The 19,630-nt window shown below is 41.3% G+C and overlaps 1 protein-coding gene across 1 annotated transcript in view; it reads right to left on the minus strand.

Moving 5' to 3' along the window:
• EDIL3 (EGF like repeats and discoidin domains 3) overlaps positions 1 to 19,034 on the minus strand; it is a 392,377-nt gene extending 373,343 nt beyond the window's left edge. The window contains exon 1 of the mRNA XM_073344422.1: positions 18,488 to 19,034. Within this exon, the coding sequence (XP_073200523.1) occupies positions 18,488 to 18,554 (67 nt within the window). The 5' untranslated portion in view covers positions 18,555 to 19,034. The remainder of the gene's footprint in view (positions 1 to 18,487) is intronic.
• Positions 19,035 to 19,630: the final 596 nt, after the last annotated feature.

Below are 19,630 nucleotides of genomic sequence, written 5' to 3' on the forward strand. Positions count from 1 at the left end.
TATGGAAAAAAGTGAATGTGTAAGGTGGCATTGAAGAATACAGGCTCCATTGCTCAAGCCAGGAGACACTCCAAGGTGCACTGATACTGCAAAACATCTTCACATCTCAATATTTCAAATAGCATAGGTGCAATAAGATTCCACAACCTCATAACACCAAGGCACTCTGGAGTGTGATTAGAAAATTGCTTGATATTTTAATAGCTATTCAACACATCTCCTCTTTCTTTTCTCAAGATTGCAAGTTGTGATGTGGTACATCACTACCTTGGATTGTGATTTTCAGTGACCAATGAGGTATATACACTATAAATAGATATTGGAAGTGTGAAACACAATCATGTCAACAGCACTAATTTTATAATAAATTGAGTAAGGTGTTGGTCTATGATCCATTATAATCCATATGCCTCACTGACAAAAGGAAAGAAGGGAAGCCCCACACAATTATTTTATTAGCAGCAATTTTGCAATAAAGCTTAAGTTCAGGATTTAGATTATCATAAGAGTCCGAACACCAGAATTTTAGCTAGTCTATATAACTGCAGCTCCAATAAGCCTGTTTACACCAGCTGAGAATATAGACCTTGGCATCTAACCAAAGAGAAAAGTGGCTGATCCAAAAGCACCAGCTGCTGGCAGAAGAACAGGACGATAAAGACATCAAACAGCCTAAAGCTAAAGACTTTCTGAAGTTTTTTTCCACCTTTTTGATCTGCTCCTTCTGATTCTCAGTCATCATTCCTACAAAGAGATGGAATGTTCCAGTTCTTCTGTAGGCTAGTAATTTCCTTCAAGCCTATGTAAGATCTCTTCCAGATGACTCTGCTTTGTATGGATTTATATTGCTGAAAAGATTCCCTTAATGCTGTTGGAACATTACTTAAGAACCTTCTGGATCTGTTATGCCAAGGTTTACCCTGCACAATGGCCAGTATCAAATGGATGCCAGTAACTAAGGCCCAGGTTATGCATTGACCTTATGCACATGTGTAGTGGTGAGTAAGGAGGTTTATTAAGCCTCGCATCCTTGTGCGGACAGTGAGGAGTGGAGACATTAGCTCGGTCCCTCACACCAGGTCCCTCACACTGCTTCATAGGACTAGTCATGAAGACATTAAAAAGTGGCAACTGAAAGTATATCCTTAATCGCAGGCTTTCACTTGGAGGTGAACTGATGGAAGAAAATATCTGTGCAACATTAAAGAATGCAATAATCGAAACACAAATATCTAGCATAGTTTAAAATTAAATATCTTGATAATGTTTTACTGGGACAGTTAGAAAATTTACAGCCATTATTTGTAAATTCCAGTGTAGTGTAGGATAAGATGACTCAGTCCTGCAGCCTGCTGAACAACTATACCCAGTGTAGGAAGTGGGAAGTGAGAGCACTCAGTAGTACAGTTGGGCTAACAGATTTGTGTGTGTGCTGACAATTCTGAAAAAGTCAAACCATTCTGGGTCAAACAAAACATTTTGGTTGACCCAGAATAAAACATTGTTTGGAATTTAAGCATTTAACATTTTAAATAAAAATTTTAAACAAAATTAAGAACATTTCAAAACAAAAACAAATTAGGTGTTTTGGGGTCACTGAATCTGCATTTTTCACAGAAAAAAGTTTCAGCTGAAAAATTTCACCCAGCTGTGCTCAGCGCTTCATAGATGTGTTCAGCACCTTGCAGAAACAAGATGGCAAGGTTGGCACACACAATTATGAATTTATTCATTTTAAAGTTAAAGATACTACATCTGAATTAAATGGATACACAGCTCATGATTAGTTGTCAGTAGTCAAGCTCATTTATTTTAATAACTGATACATAGATTTGATTACTATTGTTTTTATCCTGATGTTATATACTCATATTAGTTCTATTTACACATTGATTAATAAGCAATGCAGTACACATTGATTTTTATGGACTCATTTGTTTGATACTAATTTTTTTAGGTGGCATCTATTATATTACACCAGCTATACCTTTATTGAAAAGTATAACAGCTCTTCACATTAGTTTAAGATCTGTTGCTTTATAGTAGAAGTATCCAAGTTATTACTTTAAAAAAAAAGGGGTAGGTTTTAAATTAGGTAATTAATTATTGGGAAATGTCTGGCCTTTCCCCGGAGTGCAACCAAATGATTCATCAATTCATTTTACTTTAATTTCCTCCCTTAACACTCCTACCGGGAGAGCTATTAAACTCTTTACTTGATCACTGAATCCCAGATCTGGGGCTTCTAAGCAAAAGACTTCCATCTGAGATTTCTTGTGCCAAACCAGCTAGTTTTTAACCCCTAGCTTGAGTACTTAGGGCTTAACCCCGTATAGTTAAGAACTGTAGTTTTCTGTAGCAGTCTTGGACATTAAAATCCAAATAGTTTTCTACTATTAAAATTCTGAAGTGAAATATACAGAAAAGTGAAAGCTGTACAATTATCAAATATCTCATTCTAGATTTAATATAAAAATATAGAACTGTAGAAGTTAATTACTAAGTAAATCTTTTTTTCTTGGGTTGCCACTGTCAGCTTATATAGCCCAATAAACACTGCATAAACAAACCTGACAATTAATTCCTGGACATTTCAGCATCTTTATTTTACACTGCTTAATCCATTCAGTTCATAATAAACACCAATTAAAGGTAAATCAGCAAACATGGAAACTAAGGAAAACAGCAGATTTACTCTGCAGCTGATCTTAAACACTTAACTGTTTTTTGATATGTGGCTGCAGTTGTAGATTTGCATTCTGCTAGCATTTGCGCAAGTGAAGCTTCATCACTTTAACATTCACAAAGAATGAAATTCAGCCTTATGCAGAGATGGCTAACAGTACAAAGCCATATATCCAATTTTAAGTAGTCACGGCAGGGCTTACATAGGATGTGAACCTTTGGGCTGACCTTCGATATGGGGTCAATTTACCCTCGAAACGAGGGGGGGGGGAGCATAAAGGCTACCAGATCAAGTTTATTCACATTTATTATAAAATGTGAAATAATATACTTGCAAAAGTTTTGCAGTATTCATCTGCTCTAATTATGATCCAAAGTGAAATCTGAACAAAGGTATGCACAAAATGAAAAAGTTAATCAGAGCAACATGGTGACTCGGAACACGTAATATTTAATCTCTCACATTTGTAATGGATCTTTTTCTTCTTTAAAAGAGAGGTGGATACCAAAACACTTGTTAGTTACTGCATTGTTTTACTTAGGAGGGAAAAAACCCTCTCTTTACCCTCAATGTTTTCCTTTGGCAAAGATCATACTATGCCACATTTTTTGTTTATTTTCCAAAGAGGCCATATTGTCCATAGCTCCCATTGCCTTTTTGGAAATCACAACCAAGATTTTCTATAATCCATATGTACACACCTAAATAAAAATTACCTTATTTTCTCAGGAGCTGATTACCCTCAGCTCCAAAACCCAGGTCTCTTTCTTAGCAAATATATATTAGGGCTCCCCATCTTGTACCCCATAGTTTGTTTTGGTTTAGGGCTAAGGCACCTAATCTTATACATCCAGGTTTTGGCTTGTGAGACAAAAGCCCAGACCAAATCTGAAAAGTTAACTTCAGAACCAAATTTTCAGAACCATCTTATCCCAGTCCGTACATTTGTGCCCCAGAATCGATGATTCTATGCAACCTTAAAATCCTAAATTATATGAATAAAGAGCAATTTCACATTCCTAATTTGCACAAGTTGCAGTTTGCAACGCTCAGGCATGCTTTTGTTCATCAAATGATTGCTTTTGCAATATTGTAGACAGTTTTGTTTTGTTTTTATAATTTCTGCAGTGTTTGCAAAGTAATGCCTCTTTGTTTATTAAAACCAGGACCAATAAAACAAAGCCATTGCACTTAAAAGAGTTACTTTTAAAATAGCCTTCATTCGACATCAAGCCATCCTTTTGATCAAAATACTCTGGGATTTTGTGTGTTTTATTCCATGAATTGAAGTCTTGAAATTACGGGGGGCAAACGAGAGCTAGCGAACCATTAAAGGTATATAAAATAATGGTCCACAGGAAAAGAAGCACTGGCTTACCGTACATTATAAACGGTCTCTGTGAAAGACCTTCAAACTACACACCAAGCTTGACACAGTAGGGTGTGTCACATATAGTTCCTGGTCTAATTGTACTATAATTGCCTTTGATCTTAGGACTTGTCCATTAGGCTGTCCAATTCCAATAATTTTGAAGACTATTTGAAAGCTTTCAATTCATTGAAATAGAGGATGGTACAGAGAGCACTTCAAAGGCAAGAAATAAAGAGTTCCTAAGAAAACAAAACAAATGAAAATAGGACCTCAGCAGCAACATAGATCTGAAACGACAAAAGGTGAAAAACAAAGAATGAGAAGATCCCCATGTTTTCCCAAATCCCTGTTATCACTTTGAAACTATGGCAACTTTGGGCTACAAATGCTAAGTGGCCAATGAGAAGTCCCCATTTTCACATAGGTATTTCAGGGATATCTATGATAAATACAGTCACCTCCCATCCAGGCAATGCTGGTGTAGACTTTTTTGGTCTCTGAATTATGAAATACGTAGTGCAGTTAGCACTGCTGTTTCCTCCATAACCGTCCTTGGTTATGTCAGTCACCTTGATTTATTTTGTTAATACTTCACATGAAATCCTTGTATTCTGAATCTCCTCTCTTGCACTGTACTTTCAAGTTTCCCTGGGAATTAAATATTCACCCCAAAATCCATGTGAAATACTGGATAGAAAAAAGGCTCATTTATTTAGTTTTTCCCCAGACGGAATGTATTTCTATTGCCATTCAGAAAAGGACTAGATTGAGCCTTTAAGCTCTACCAGGAGCATGGAACAACATATAGGGGCATTACCCCAAGAACAGCACTGGGAATATACCCCAGACACACACCTTTGTCAAGGTTCCTTCCCCACTCTGAACTCTAGGGTACAGATGTGGGGACCTGCATGAAAACCTCCTAAGCTTACTTTTACCAGCTTAGGATAAAACTTCCCCAAGATACAAACTATTTTATCTTTTGCTCTTGGACTTCCACTGCCACCACCAAACAGTTTATTTTTGAGAAAGTGTTGTTTAGAAATGTCTTTACCCCCCAAATCCTCACCAAAACCTTGCACCCCCCTTCCAGGGGAAGGTTTGATAAAAATCTTCACCCATTTGCATAGGTGACCACAGAACCAAACCCTTGGATCTTAAGAACAATGAAAAAACCATTCAGTTTCTTACAAGAATAATTTTAATAGAAGAAACAGTAAAAAGAATCACCTCTGTAAAATCAGAATGGTAAATACCTTACAGGGTAATTAGATTCAAAACATAGAGAATCCCTCTAGGCAAAACCTTAAGTTACAAAAAGCCACAAAGACAGGAATATCCATTCTATTCAGCACAGCTTATTTTCTCAGCCATTTAAAGAAATCATAATCTAACGCATATCTAGCTAGATTACGTACTAAGTTTTAAGACTCCATTCCTGTTCTGTCCCCAGCAAAAGCATCACACAGACAGACCGTTTGTTTCTCTCTCCCTCCAGCTTTTGAAAGTATCTTGTTTCCTCATTGGTCATTTTGGTCAGGTGCCAGTGAGGTTATCCTAGCTTCTTAACCCTTTACAAGTGAAAGGGTTTTTCCTCTGGCCAGGAGGGATGTTAAAGGTGTTTACCCTTCCCTTTATATTTATGACAACCTTCAAGATGCAATTCCTCCTTACCTCATTTGCATAGGGTGGGGTGGATGCATCCTATGTCAGCCCTTTATAAGATGCAGTGTGATCTCCACTCTGCCCTATGCATTCAGCCAGCTCCACCGCACTCAGGAGAAGTAGAGACATGGCTTCCCTTACTCCCTACCCCCTCCTCTAAACATTTGTTTATGGAAGCAGAATACTCTCCTCACACCCAAAACTAAGATTTGGCTAGATCCTACATGGGCACACTAGGGAGTAAGAGGTGCAATTACTCCCCTATTCAATCACGGGTGACCAGGGCCCAACATTAATATTTCATTAAATCCACTTAAAATACCTTTCATAAAGTCAGTTACAGAATAGATTACAACTTGGTGCAGTATGTTTCTTAAAATCCTTTAGCAAGTCTGTTCTTTCTTCCTCAAAGAACAGGTATAATAAGTCTAATCCTCCAGACATTTCTGTACTATATTCTTAACAGCAAAATGGAGAACAAAATTATATTGCTTCTGAATATAATTTTTTTTACAGAAAAGTTGTGCTGTTTCTCTACACCCAAGGCTTTTTAAAATTATTCCAAGTGTGATAAACACATATGCTTTGCCGTAAACACATTGTGACCATTTGCAATATGCATTTTAAAGAAATTTACAGCTCATCAGTTTGGAACACAGTCATAAGATGAGACCATTATATTAAATTAGCCAACATTTTACCTGAAATAGTGATTCCAAAATGCTGATTTAGAAATTTCACAATAGATCATCTGTTTCTAAGATGTCTGGAATGGATTAAGTTTGGGAGTAAGTATAATTATGAGATCACGATTATCAGAGTTTTCATGCTGTTTGAGGAGATGCCTCACACTGACAGGGAGCAGCTGTTGACCCTTCCACAGTAGTAACTGTGATACTAACAATGAGGTCTGTCATCATAATTCCTAACATAACAGATACAGCCATCTAATTTTCCTTAGCAGTTCTTTTAACATCAGGCATATATCTATTGAACTAATCTCTTGGTCTTCATATATCATTTGTTCTAGATTTTGAGAGAAATTACATATTCTCTTTGGAAGATGTACCCACTTAAATAACAAAATATTGATAGACCTCAGCATGCAGCTGAAACCCTCACTGCATGTGCCACAGCAGTGCTTTGAAGGGGCCAGCCCTAACACTTGAATCCAAGCAGGCAGAGGGGAGGAGCTACCCTCTACAACCTCCAGAGCCCTAGTTGATTAGACAGGTGGCAGGAAATCTCATCTCCAAAGCTTCCTGGTACTAGCCTTCTCACAGTGGAGGATGGGATGCCACTCCAGCACAAAGGAGCTCAGCCCTGCCCAAGCAGAGACAGGTAATTGGCTACAGGCAGATCTGGTTGGAAGTGTTCCATTGGATTTTTGTGTGTTTGGGGGGAGGGGGGAGAACATAAAATGACTTTTTTTCAAAAGAAAGTTTTCCATAGGAACTTTTTAATCTCCTCTTCCCACTGTTATTTGTTGGAAAACCAAAAGCACAATTTTTTTTGCCACTGAAAAAGGGGAGAAGGGAAAATGGGGGTGGGGAGGAAGAGAAGCAGGGGTTCCCCTCTAATGTCTCTCAGAAATGTAGAAGTTTTCTTAAATGTCTTACCAAAAACATTTTCGTTTTCATTTTTCAAGCAGGCAGCTAGTTGGTTGACATCAGACCTAGCAGCCATTCTACAAACCCTGCAGGGTTGGGCTGCAAGAAGACTGCATTGTATGAGTAGATGAGCTTCAGAAACTGCAGATCCAAACATGGCCCAAGAAGAGGGCTGCGAGAGAGACCAGGGAACAGCCTGGGTACTTTGCCATAGCCAGCCGAGGGACGTACTGGCCGCTGCCTCCAGCAGCTCCCATTGGCCTGGAGCAGCGAACCGCAGTCGCTGGGAGCCGCAATCGGCCGAATCTGCGGACCCGGCAGGTACACAAACCAGCCCGGCCCGCCAGGGGCTTTCCCTGCACAAGCGGTGGAACAAGTTTGGGAACCACCGCTCTAGACAAAATACACAGTAGAGAGATAAAGTAATGCAAGTTGTGGAACTATAACAGAATAACCAAAGCCTGAATTAAAGAGGCCAGGACTGCAGCCAGAATCAAGCCTACCCAACAGTTGTCTTCAATCAGTATGCCTGACTAGGAATTAGCTAAACCTGAAGTTAATACATGAGGGGATTTTGGGAGGAGAGCTCCAGTTCCTCATTGTTTGGTGTGGCAAGAGCTATTTCAATCATTCAGAGAAATTAGGAGAAAGTGTCTTAATCTGGTCCAGAGTTGAAGTGACCTATCAGGACAGGCTTTAAAATCAGTCAGCACTTAGCTGGGCAGGAGGGCCAATGTAGCACAACCACTGGGGATTAGGTAACTACAAACACAATGTTCTAAGGACCTGATCCTTTCTTCTTGCATAGTCACTTACACATATGCAAAGAAAGTGCACAAAAGCAGGTTTAAATGCCACCAAATCAGAGCCACAGATTTTATAATCACACTACACAGGTGTAAGTGACTACAGTAGTGCAAGATAGGGGAGAACTAGCATTTTTATTTTAGAGTTTGAAATCTCTGCCTCCTTCGGGTAGAGGCTACCACACTCCTCACAAGGAAGAGGTGATTTCCTAGACACCATTCTTCTTACTAGATGCTGGTTGCTGGTGTAAGAATTCACTTTATTCAGTGTTTACTCTCACCTCTGCTTCTTATCCAGCAGGTTTCTAGGGTTGCTTTAGGTTGCTCCTCACCAACAGACTTCCACCACAGAACAGATTTATCCCACAACAGGCCTCCAGTGAGTTCCCTAAGTGTGTGGACTTTGCCTCCAGTGCCTTTCCATTGGTCTTTGACACTCCTCTAGGATTTTGTGATAGGTTGAACCATGAAAGCCGGAGACTGGGATGGAATTTAATTTAAGTAAAATAAAAATCTTGCTTTACAGGTGTAGCAGAATGGGGGTGGGGTGGGTCAAATTAATAAAATGAGAACACAGAACATTTAAAAGAATATATGCACCTAAAGCAAACACTCAGGTTGCAGATACTTGATGGAGAGAGTCAAGAGATTAAAACAGGCTGGGGCAGAATACACCTAGTAAAAGAAAAGCCATTATGAAAAAGGACAGGTTTCAGAGTAGCAGTACTTGTGTTAGTCTGAATCCGCAAAAAGAAAAGGAGTACTTGTGGCACCTTAGAGACTAACAAATATATTTGAGCATAAGCTTTCGTGAGCTACAGCTCACTTCATCGGATGAGTTCCATGCATTCCAAAAAGGAGTACCCATTTAGCCTGAAGGAACATTTTTAATCAGTACATCATTTTGTATGATGACTTTTGGGTCAGAACATGATCTATAAAAGAGACAGCCAAAGGAATAATTGCTAAAATGTGTCTCCTATAAAAAATCATAGAAAGTGAAGTTGGAAAAGGACAGTTAGGTCATCTACCTTATTCCCCTTGCCATAGGAGGATTATTACTTTTGGTATATTCTTTAGTACTTTGTCCAGTCTTATTTTAAATAACCTAAATGATGAGCCTCCATCACCTTTGGGATATTATTCCATAACTTTCCTAAAAAAAACAACAAAAAAACCCAAACCTTCACTGGATTGTTCCCTTTGTTCTGTATCTTCTCACTATCCCAAGAAAATTCCCGCTTGAGCAATTCCTCAGATAAGGAATTTTGTAAATTTCATAAAGAATGAATTTCAGCAATGACTGCTATGAAAATAATTAATACATAAATAATACCTTTCTGAGAAAGCACTTAAAGTGAACAAGCAGCAAAAGGTAAGAGAGGAGAACCTCAGAACACATGGCAATATCTGGAAAGTGTAATATATCTAGACAGTGGTTCCCAAACTTGTTCCGCCACTTGTGCAGGGAAAGCCCCTGGCAGGCCAGGCCGGTTTGTTTACCTGCCACCTCCACAGGTTCGGCCAATTGCGGCTCCCACTGGCCGCGGTTCGCTGCTCCAGGCCAATGGGAGCTGCTTGAAGCGGCGCCAGCCGAGGGACGTACTGGCCGCTGCCTCCAGCAGCTCCCATTGGCCTGGAGCAGCGAACCGCAGCCGCTGGGAGCCGCAATCGGCCGAATCTGCGGACCCGGCAGGTACACAAACCAGCCCGGCCCGCCAGGGGCTTTCCCTGCACAAGCGGTGGAACAAGTTTGGGAACCACCGCTCTAGACAAAATACACAGTAGAGAGATAAAGTAATGCAAGTTGTGGAACTATAACAGAATAACCAAAGCCTGAATTAAAGAGACTGGAGGTGTGTAATGACATCCAACTGTGACAGACGCTGTCAAAGATGATAAGCAGCTAGACAGAAAAATACAACTGTTTTAAGACACCTTTTACTTTCAATTTTCACATATAAACTTGGTTTATAAAACTATATTCCAAAGTCATCCCGATATATTGTCCATAGTGGCTGCACCAAGGAGGAAGTGTAAGGACTGAGGTAATCACTGGGCAGACATCACTTATTTTCCCATTGCCACAGTAATTCTCCCTAATTATACAGAGCTGAAGCAGCTTTTTGACAACAGAAAAAGTAGTTTTGTAGCAATTTCTGTCAGTCTCCTGGCACAAAAACATGGCAACTCTATTTACTGCTGCTGGAAACTGGCAAGAGATTAAGGTGATGAGCGGTTTCAGAACATTTTGCTCTCTGTCAAAACAAGCAATAGTTGGGGAATCACTTTTTTAAACTTGGGCACTAGAGGCTGCTTTGTAGCCTTACAACCCAGCCTGACCAACGGGCAGTTTGTAGATGTGGTACCCACAGAGCAGGGGAGAAAACAAAGCCACAATCTGGTCTCTGCTTTGCCCTTGCTTTGTTGGAGAAACAATTCTGTGCCAGCTATGGCAGATTTCTTCCCTCTTTGTGTCAGCTTTGATGCCAGCACTTGCAGGGGTAGGGTGGATGGGCAGAGCCAAAGTTCCATCCATCCACCTTTCCAGGAAGGGGAGTGGCAGCCCAGTGAGGTAACGGATGTCCTCCCCTTGCAGACTCCAACAATGCAAGTAGCCAGTGCAAAGACACCATTGGTGTAGGCTCCTCACCACACCCTTACTCTCTGGTATGGCCATGCATCAGGCCTTACAACAGGCCAGAAAATAAGAATTATTTTTAGTGAAAAATTTCAAGGGTTTGGAATTTGTTTTTGTTCTGTGCCAGTACAAAACACAAGCCTATTGGAATTTTTCACAAATAGAGAAATACACCCACCCCAACATAGCTAATAGCCCAATGGTGGGGTCATTCACCTGGGTTGTGGAAGACCAAGGCTCTACCTGATTCGGAGCAGGGACTTGAACCTGGGCCACATACATCCCAGTTGAGTACCCTGACCACTGCACTCTCTCTGGACCAATTAATATTTAATTATTTATACAAAGTGGAACAGGCAGGACTGAGATAAATACTGACTTCATAGGTTGTGGTTAGGGCACTCCCCTGGGATGTGCAAGACACAGGTTCTCTGCTTCAGATCAGACAGAGCAGCCACATGGGATTCCCGCATCGCAGATGAGTGCCCTAACTCCTAGGCTATCAGCTGCTCTGGGATGGGTTTGCATCAGTCTCCCTCACTCTCGTATCCAAAACCTTGCTACAGAAAGTTTCTGTTTCAACTTAAAAAATAAAATAAAATAAAATAAAGCTTTCATTGAAAAATTCTGAACCAGTTCTACTCACAACTGAGTCCTACATAGAGAAGCAACTCTTAGTATGCCTACTTCTTACCTTCCATCGGATGCCACTCTCTGACGCTAGCCAAGCACTACATTCAAAGCAGGAAAATGGTACTGCCAAAGTTGCAAGAAAGCTTTTAAAGTTTTAAAAGCTACTTTGTGACCTACTTTCTGCATTACAGCAATGCTATAGTGAAGACTGTGCAAGCATCTCCATTAAAATCACATATTCTGAGATACTCTTTACCTGTGTGAAAAAAAGTGCTTCTAAATGCTTCTTGGCATACAAGCCATAGCCTGGAAGAAACATTTTAATAAGCAGTTTGGAGGGGGAGGGCAAGGGGACACTGTTCATTAGCTTTTGAGTTTCAAGAAAACCTAAGAAGCCTCGAAGTTTAGTTGTTTCCGATGCCGTTTTTGGCTCCTATAACGGATTGTTTTGAAATATGAAGTTTAGCACCCTATGATCTAAAACCATTTGCTATTACACCAACTGAGGATCTGACCTACAGACATTGTATATGGGTTATAGCTGCTTTAATACATTTTCATAAGGATTTTGTATGATAAGGTATTCCACTCAGAATAGATTCTATAATAATCAGCTTTGAGGTAATTACATATTCTAATTGTGCCTAATAATTTGCTTATAGCCACCGAAGATCAGTCTGATTTTTCAGCTTTTTAAATCTGAACTATTTTATAGGCAAGGAATAATATATAAACTATGATTATTAACTATTTATACTACCGTAGCATTCAGAGGTCCCAGTCAGACCTCTGATCAGAACACAGATTATGCACAGCGCAAATGCATCCAAACACATAATTTCCTGCCCCAAAGAGCCAGGATTTCAAATTTCCTCAGCCTTGCAACTGCCAGTTCTGTTGCTGCTTTACCAGTACTGAAGAACCATGCTACCATCAGGGTATCATTGGGACTCTGTGCCTTCTTTTCCTGGCCACTTCCCTATGCTAGTGGTGGTATAGAAACTGCTATGACAGTTGTATACCACCTGAAGATTCCCCTACGCAGGCTCCCACTCCAAGCTGCTAGCCAAACCAGCTTTAGGGCTTCTGTGCAGCACTGGAGCAGCATGAAGGATCCCTAATGTAGGGTAAGATCTCGACCAGCATAATAACAGAGTATAATAACTCAATGGTTTGCGGCCCCATCATCTTTCACTCGCTCAGGCTGAAATAAAGCACTTTAAAGTTCAGTTCATGTTTCCTTTCCCTCCACTTCTTCTTGTCATAAATTTCACTGGAAGAGAGAGTGAGAGACACACTGAAGACCCATAGTTTGGGATAAGGACTTCAGTTGCTTTTAACATTGTCTTTGACTCTTTAGGAATGATAGGATCAGCCTCTTTAATATCTGTTCTGGTTCAAGTCTTCTCTATTATCTCAGATGATTTTGGACAGAAAGAATTTAGACTCCTACTTCACATTCTCTTCCCAGTTCTTGGATGGGGTTTTAAAACTGAAAGAAATTAGTACTGTTTGAATGCTTATCCCATGCTCTCAAACCTCCATGTGCAGTCTGACACTGTAACTAGCCAAGCCTCAAGCATACCTCAAATACGCCAAAACTGACTCTCAGTACAACATCAAGCCCTATGATTATCTTCTAAGATTTCAGCACCACTCTTGGCTCTTGAGCTTGTAAAAGTTTGATTTTGCTGTTCTCAAAGAGGCATGAACAGTAAGTAAATTAGAAGTGGTGAAGAAAGCAACCCTACGCCTGGGTGATGAATTTGTAAGAGAGAGCTCATGCATCTTTATAAAGGGAATTATTCCAGACCATTGTAATCATTTCAATACAAATTCCTCAGGAACAGATTCTGATGCTTTAGTGCCTTACTCTCTGAGTGCTCCCATGAAGTCAGTAAGACCATTTGTGGAGTAACCCTTCCTTACCTTGGAATAAGGAGCTATCAGAATCTGGCCCCTAATGGCAAGATATTTACTTTTGAAGGAACTTTCAGAGTGTGCTAAACTCTCATGTATTTTAACTAGCTGATAACTGTGCTAGTTGCTACAAGACTAGCAGAAAGGGGCACTTCAGTAATCATTTCTGCAAACACTGTCTTTGTTACACAGTCTCACATAAAACATCATTCTATTTTTATTTAAAAGGACTCTTTAAAAAAAAAAGGAGTCCCCACTGGAACAATGCATGGCTTGACATTTGTTACTGTCCAAAACTGACAAGTCTTACATTATTGTACCCTGCTGCATCTGTTATACGCTAAGGGCTACACCAGGAGGCACTGGAAACAAATTTGAATACAAAGATAATCTGTTAAAGAACAGTGAGAAACCACTCTGCCAGGTCACACTGTCAGCTGTTTGTAGAGAAATTGATATTGTCCACAGATGCAAAAGGTTCACTGAGACATAAGACAGGAAAATCTTAAGAAGTCTCTGTGATGTTTTCAGTCTTCCAGTGTTGTTAGATTTGAACAATCATGTTCTGCTATTTATCTCTGATGTTTCTCAGCACTGCTGCACCATGGTGCTCATTCCAGCTGTAGCAGCAGGCTTTAGAGAAGCTTCCAAGCACTGGAGTAAATTATGTTCTTGCATTGTAATGGAGAAAAAGCAACATCTTTTGAAAAAGTTTCTTGGAGATTTAAAAATATCTTCTCAGGCTCCCCAGACAGACAAAAAAGCTTGCAGACTTTTTTGGCAATGCCAATGTCATCTGTTTGCTAAGTCTTCAGTGTAAAGGCTTCCCATAATCTCTGAACAGAAACTGTTTCAATGCAGGGGCATTGTACAGATCGGTGTCTATTTCTCACAAAAGATCTACCACATGAGTTGAATTTACTGAGCAAGTTCCTTTTGAAAATGTGATTTAAAAAACACATAATTACAGTAATTGTTAAATATTAGTGTAAAGTTAAGATGTGTCTAATCAACCCCTTTCCATGAGGTAGTCCTGATGGCTAATTACCTGTTTGACCACATGATTTATTTCTGGGTAGTGATTTATGTCTGTCTGTCTAAATATTCTCCACTGACACTTCTAACACCTACTGGTGTGGGTGCATCTGATTAACAGCCCATTCTCAACACAGATCAGTACCACAAAATCTTCATAGTTTTCTTCTGACATTCATCAACATTCTGCTTAAATATGTATTAATTTTTAATAGATCTTGGTTTAACCACAATGAGAGACAATGAAACATTGAAAACATCACATATGAAGATTGTTTTCCCTAGAATGTGTCTCTTCAACAGATTACTGCAATTCACAAAAGGACACAAAATCGTTACAAAAAGATCATTATGACAAAGCTTACAACCTGTTTCTAAAGTTATTTAAAAAGTAAGCTTAAACAGAGCATTTCAAGTGTTCAGATCGTTTACATTCATTTGTAATCTTTGACATTCAAAATATAGACACAGAATTTTAGTCACCATTATAGCAAATAGTTTGATACAAGATTTCATAAAACTACTCTTCACTCTGATTAGTTTCTAAAAATGGTACAAACCAAACTGATATCTCTGTATTGCTTCTACGGACAAGAGACAATGTTTTTACTCCATCATAAATCATCCGTTTCTTCACTGTAGCTGCTGTCTGTTCAATAAATGACACAACATCAGATTTCTTGTGTTCAAGTTTCAGCAAAGAACAGCAACAACAAGAAAGGTAAACCCTTTATTGCGGTTTAGAAACAAATATCAAAAGAGCCAGTAACTCCCTTTCAAACCATTCATCCACATCTTCTTGAAAGCTAAACGCTACAAGAACCAACTCCTCTCCTATAGCCTAGTTTCTACATATATTTGCATATAACATGTATCTGAAGATCAAATTGCTGTGCCAATGTATGTATGAGATTAAAAAATTAGCCAGACTGGACAAAATAAAATGGAAGGAAACAAATCAGGGTTTTTTTATTGAAATGACCAGACTATTCCATCATTGTTATCGTGCTTTATAAAGGACATCTTAATGATTTACTAAACTGTGCTAGTTAAGTATACACCTGCAGCATATAAAGCTTACCATAAACACACATTTTTTAAAGACAATAGAGTTAATAGCAAAAAGGAATCACAATTTGATATCTCTCTTTAGTTTTCAGCACTCATATATAAAAACTATAAGTTGCTTTTGTATACCAATGATTTCCAAGGAAATCTAACTGCATATTAACATGCACACACTATAAGAATGTAATGGTAGACCAGCAACACAACTAATTAACTAACCATATTACTTAATTTCCACTTGTAACTGGTATTGACCCAAAGACACAGAGCTGACCACTGCAGCGATGGAACCACTGCATAGTTTTTATTATGAAAGTTGACGTTTATTGAGAGAGATGAAGTTTAATAAAGCATAGAAAAAGTTTGGGACTGTTTGAAAACTTTTTAGAAGCACTATAAGTAATTGTAACTATTACAACCCTCTTAATTTTGAGAGTGACTATTACAGTGTTATGCCAGAGAGCATAATGAACTTCGTGTAGTAGATCTGTTTAAGAACAATTTTATTTAGTTTTACCATGTTATGAAGACGCAATACAATTTGCTCTTATCACTGCATTTTAAAATAATTGGAAAACATTTTACTTTAACAATTGCAATTCAACTAATTATGTAAAAATGGGCAAACTGTCTCTACAAGGTATGTTGTTCTGTAGAAAAATAATGATATTTATTTCATCCTCCAGTTATTTAAAAAAAGATTCTCCTGCTGTAACTAGAAGAAAAAGGCTTAGATGTGTACCAGGCAGTCATGTACAATTCCAATGCAGAGTATTTAAGACATGTCTAGACTTTGTCAGATATAATACCTTTTGCTTAAAAGACTTTAGGCAGAAATTGCAGGTACAAGGACAGATTGCATAAGCTATCACATGCTTGCTGCAACTGTATGAACGTTACTGGATTTTGAGAGCAACCCATAGCGATGAATAATTTAAGAGCTAATAAAATATTCAATTTGACTGATATATTGGTTTAATTTTAAAATAAAAATTATTAATGACAGGGGCCAAGTCTAAATGTTAAAGATATTAGCAAGATACATGCTCAGCTAATACTTGCTCTGCACAAAATCACAAAAGTCTGACAAAATCGCATTTCTTTTTTTAGTGCATCCACCCTCCCACATGGCCATTTACCCCATGAAAAGAAAAATCGGTTGGCTACAAGGACACTGGTAGCAAGTTTGCGCTTGCGTTTATAGGCTGGGGATTATCTGAGGAGAAACTCATTTTGCATAGGTAGCTATTTGCAATGATGAACCCCGCAGAAAGCTTTAAATTACAGTAAGAGGGTGCGGGGGAGTACCATTTCATTGTCGGTTCCTCCACTTAAAAGACAGACAGTGCTAGATGCTATGGAGCGGGCAGAGGCCAGATCATTGTTTGTGTGGGGACTTATAAAGCAATTCTAGAATCAGCCCCGATCACCGGCTGTCCTTTGTTGGGCTAGCCTTAGCCCTAGCAGTCGCTGAGTTTGGTGCCGTGTGTGTGTTACTGGGCCGAGGCTCTGATTCACGCAGCAGTACGGGCAGGGGAGGTGAGTGAGAGTGAATGACGGCAGCACAGAGCTCCCAACAACGGGACTGGGCTGGATAGCAGCTGCAGTTGCTGCATCCAACCCTTCCCTGCCTCCACCCAAACGGGGCGGCCCATCTCCGCACCTATGGGACAGGCAGGCGTGTGGTTCGCTCAGCCACCCACTCGCTCCTTCTCTCGCTGCTTTAGAATCAAAGTGCAGAGACAATCAGTGCAGAAAACAGCACTGGGGGTGGGTGGGAAACCACCGCTAGGAGGAAAACCCCTCGCTGCATCTGGGAAGCTAACTACACAGCGGGCTTCACTTCGTCACCTTAGAGGAGGCTGCCGATTGCGAACATTATACCGGGAAAGGCACTTGAGAGCCTCACACACACATTGCCTGACCCGCCCCCCCCCCTCCCCCGATCCTGTGGGCTAGCCTAGCGGTGAGGGTGACTAGGAGTTTCAGATCTCAGCCCCCGCTCAGCATGCACAGAGCTGCTTTGGCAGAATCCCTCCAGCTCCGTACAGGGGCAGACACCTTTTCGGATCGGAGGGAACTTTCCCCTGGGGCTGCAGCCAGATAGGGCATATTTCAATCTGAAAGCCGGCACAGTGGGAGGCTTGTTCCACACCTTTTACCGCCCCCCAACACATTCTCGTTTGAAAACGGCACCCAAAGGATGCTTTAATCCGCCAGGGAGAGCGCCTCAAATTCTGGACCAAACCTCCCCTGTCTCTACAAACTTGAATACACCGACCAGCAGCGCTTCGTATTTCCCAGGATCCCTCCTCTCCGAAGCGTTCCCATGAAGATCAGACCAAGCCTTTACGGGCTTTGCATTTTTATTTTAATTTTATTTTATTTAAAAAAAAACTCGTTACTTTATTATCCCCCTTTCGCATTCTTAGGTCATTAAGATGAGCTCCGGCAACTTTTACAACGGGAGGGCTGGAGATCAATTAAAAACCCATCGGATTAAGGAGTGTTTTATTCCCACATTTCAGATGGAGAATGTCCTAGTTAGAGAGCCAGCCAAAAAGGAGACTGACACAGGCGTTCATTAGTACAGCGGTATTAAAGCCCATGAATGTGTTTGCAAACTGTTCAGCGTTTTGCTGGATCTTCAGAACCGAATTAACACCCTTAAAAAAAAGAAGAAGAAGGGGAAGATGTGGACAGCTCTCTCGATATTAAGTCTTCCCAACCTCTCATCTGGATTACATTTAAACTCTCACCGTATCCTTCCCACTAAACAGAACGTGTATGCTGAGGCCAGGGCACTTAATCCGAGACACATTCACAGACACACATTAAAAACATCCACGTTGTCAGCTTTGTATTATTCACAGCTTCCAATAGTTCACGTCCCCTCCGCCCAAGATCGCCTGCGTCAATTCTCGCTCCAACACAGCGCACTTCGCTTCTGACTTTGGGATCCCTTGGCTTCCCCGCGGCCCCACGGACACCCCAACCCTGCCCACTGCCCTGGCGGACCCTGCGGCCAGATCCCCTCACGCCCCTTCTCACCTTGGGTGATTTGCGGCTCCCCGGGGCTCAAACAGAGCAAAAGCCAGGCGACCAGCAAGCGGCTCATCGTGCTCCTTTTTCCTCCCCCAAGGGACGAGCCCAGGCACTGGGGGTTCGTTTGGAAAGAAGGAAGGGGGGTGGATCCTTCCACCAGGCGACTCAGGAAGAAGATGTCCTCTTCCCGGAGGTTCCTTGGAATAAGGCTAATTCTCTTGGCGGGTGGCTGAGTTCTGCCTCTTCCCCTACTGATAAGATCCCGGAATAAGGCAGAGCAGCTCACAGTCTGAGCGCTGCAAGTCCATCACGGCTTGCGGAGCAGGGGCTGGTCCGGCGATGCGCTCGGGAGCTGGCTGGGCGTGTGGCGCTCCCCGCTGTCTACCAGTGGGCTGGTGGCAGCCGCCTCCTCCGGCGCCTGCTGCTGCAGGGGCTTCTGCCGGGAAGGGAACAATGAAGGGAGAGAGGGCAGAGCCCTGCTGACTGGAGAGCGCACTGTATACAAACAGAGGCGGCGTGCCTCGGAGAGGAGAGCCGAGCCACCTAAACTCCCTCCCCCCAGCACTCCCCTCCCCCTAGTCCCTTCACTGGAGTGGCTCCTTCTGCTGGAAGAGAGCGAGAAGACCACACACACATACACACACACCCCCCCACACCTTGCACCTGCTCCACCCTCCACTAAGAGCCCCGCAGCCCCAGGGGCTGGAGGACTCGGTGGAAGGAGGACAGCGTTATGGAACGGGAGGGAGGTGGTGGTTTCTTGTAGCTGGCCTGGGTGTCCCTCCCCCAGCTGGTGTTTGCTAACTTTGCAATGAAAATCCTCACCCATGTAAAATCCTGCCACTGTCTCCTTGTGCTGGGGGAACTGTTCCCCTCGCCCCCTTAATGGGTCACTCTCACACTGTGCAAGTGCAAAGTGCTGATTTCCTTCTGTTCCCTCTCTAGGTGAGTTAAGAGCACATGAAATGGTCCCAGAGGCTGAAAGGCTCTGCCCCCTGGGAGGCACAGTCAGTGGCAATGCAGGCTTCATTGCAATAAAATTGGGTGGTGGTGGCCGAGGTCCATGGGACAATGTCCAAACGAGAGGAAGTGCCCTCCTGGCAATTTAGAGCTCACAATGGATGACGTTCATCAACAGAACAGCATGGA

The sequence above is a fragment of the Lepidochelys kempii genome, chromosome 5 (assembly GCF_965140265.1).
Source record: "Lepidochelys kempii isolate rLepKem1 chromosome 5, rLepKem1.hap2, whole genome shotgun sequence".
Classification (NCBI taxonomy): domain Eukaryota; kingdom Metazoa; phylum Chordata; order Testudines; family Cheloniidae; genus Lepidochelys; species Lepidochelys kempii.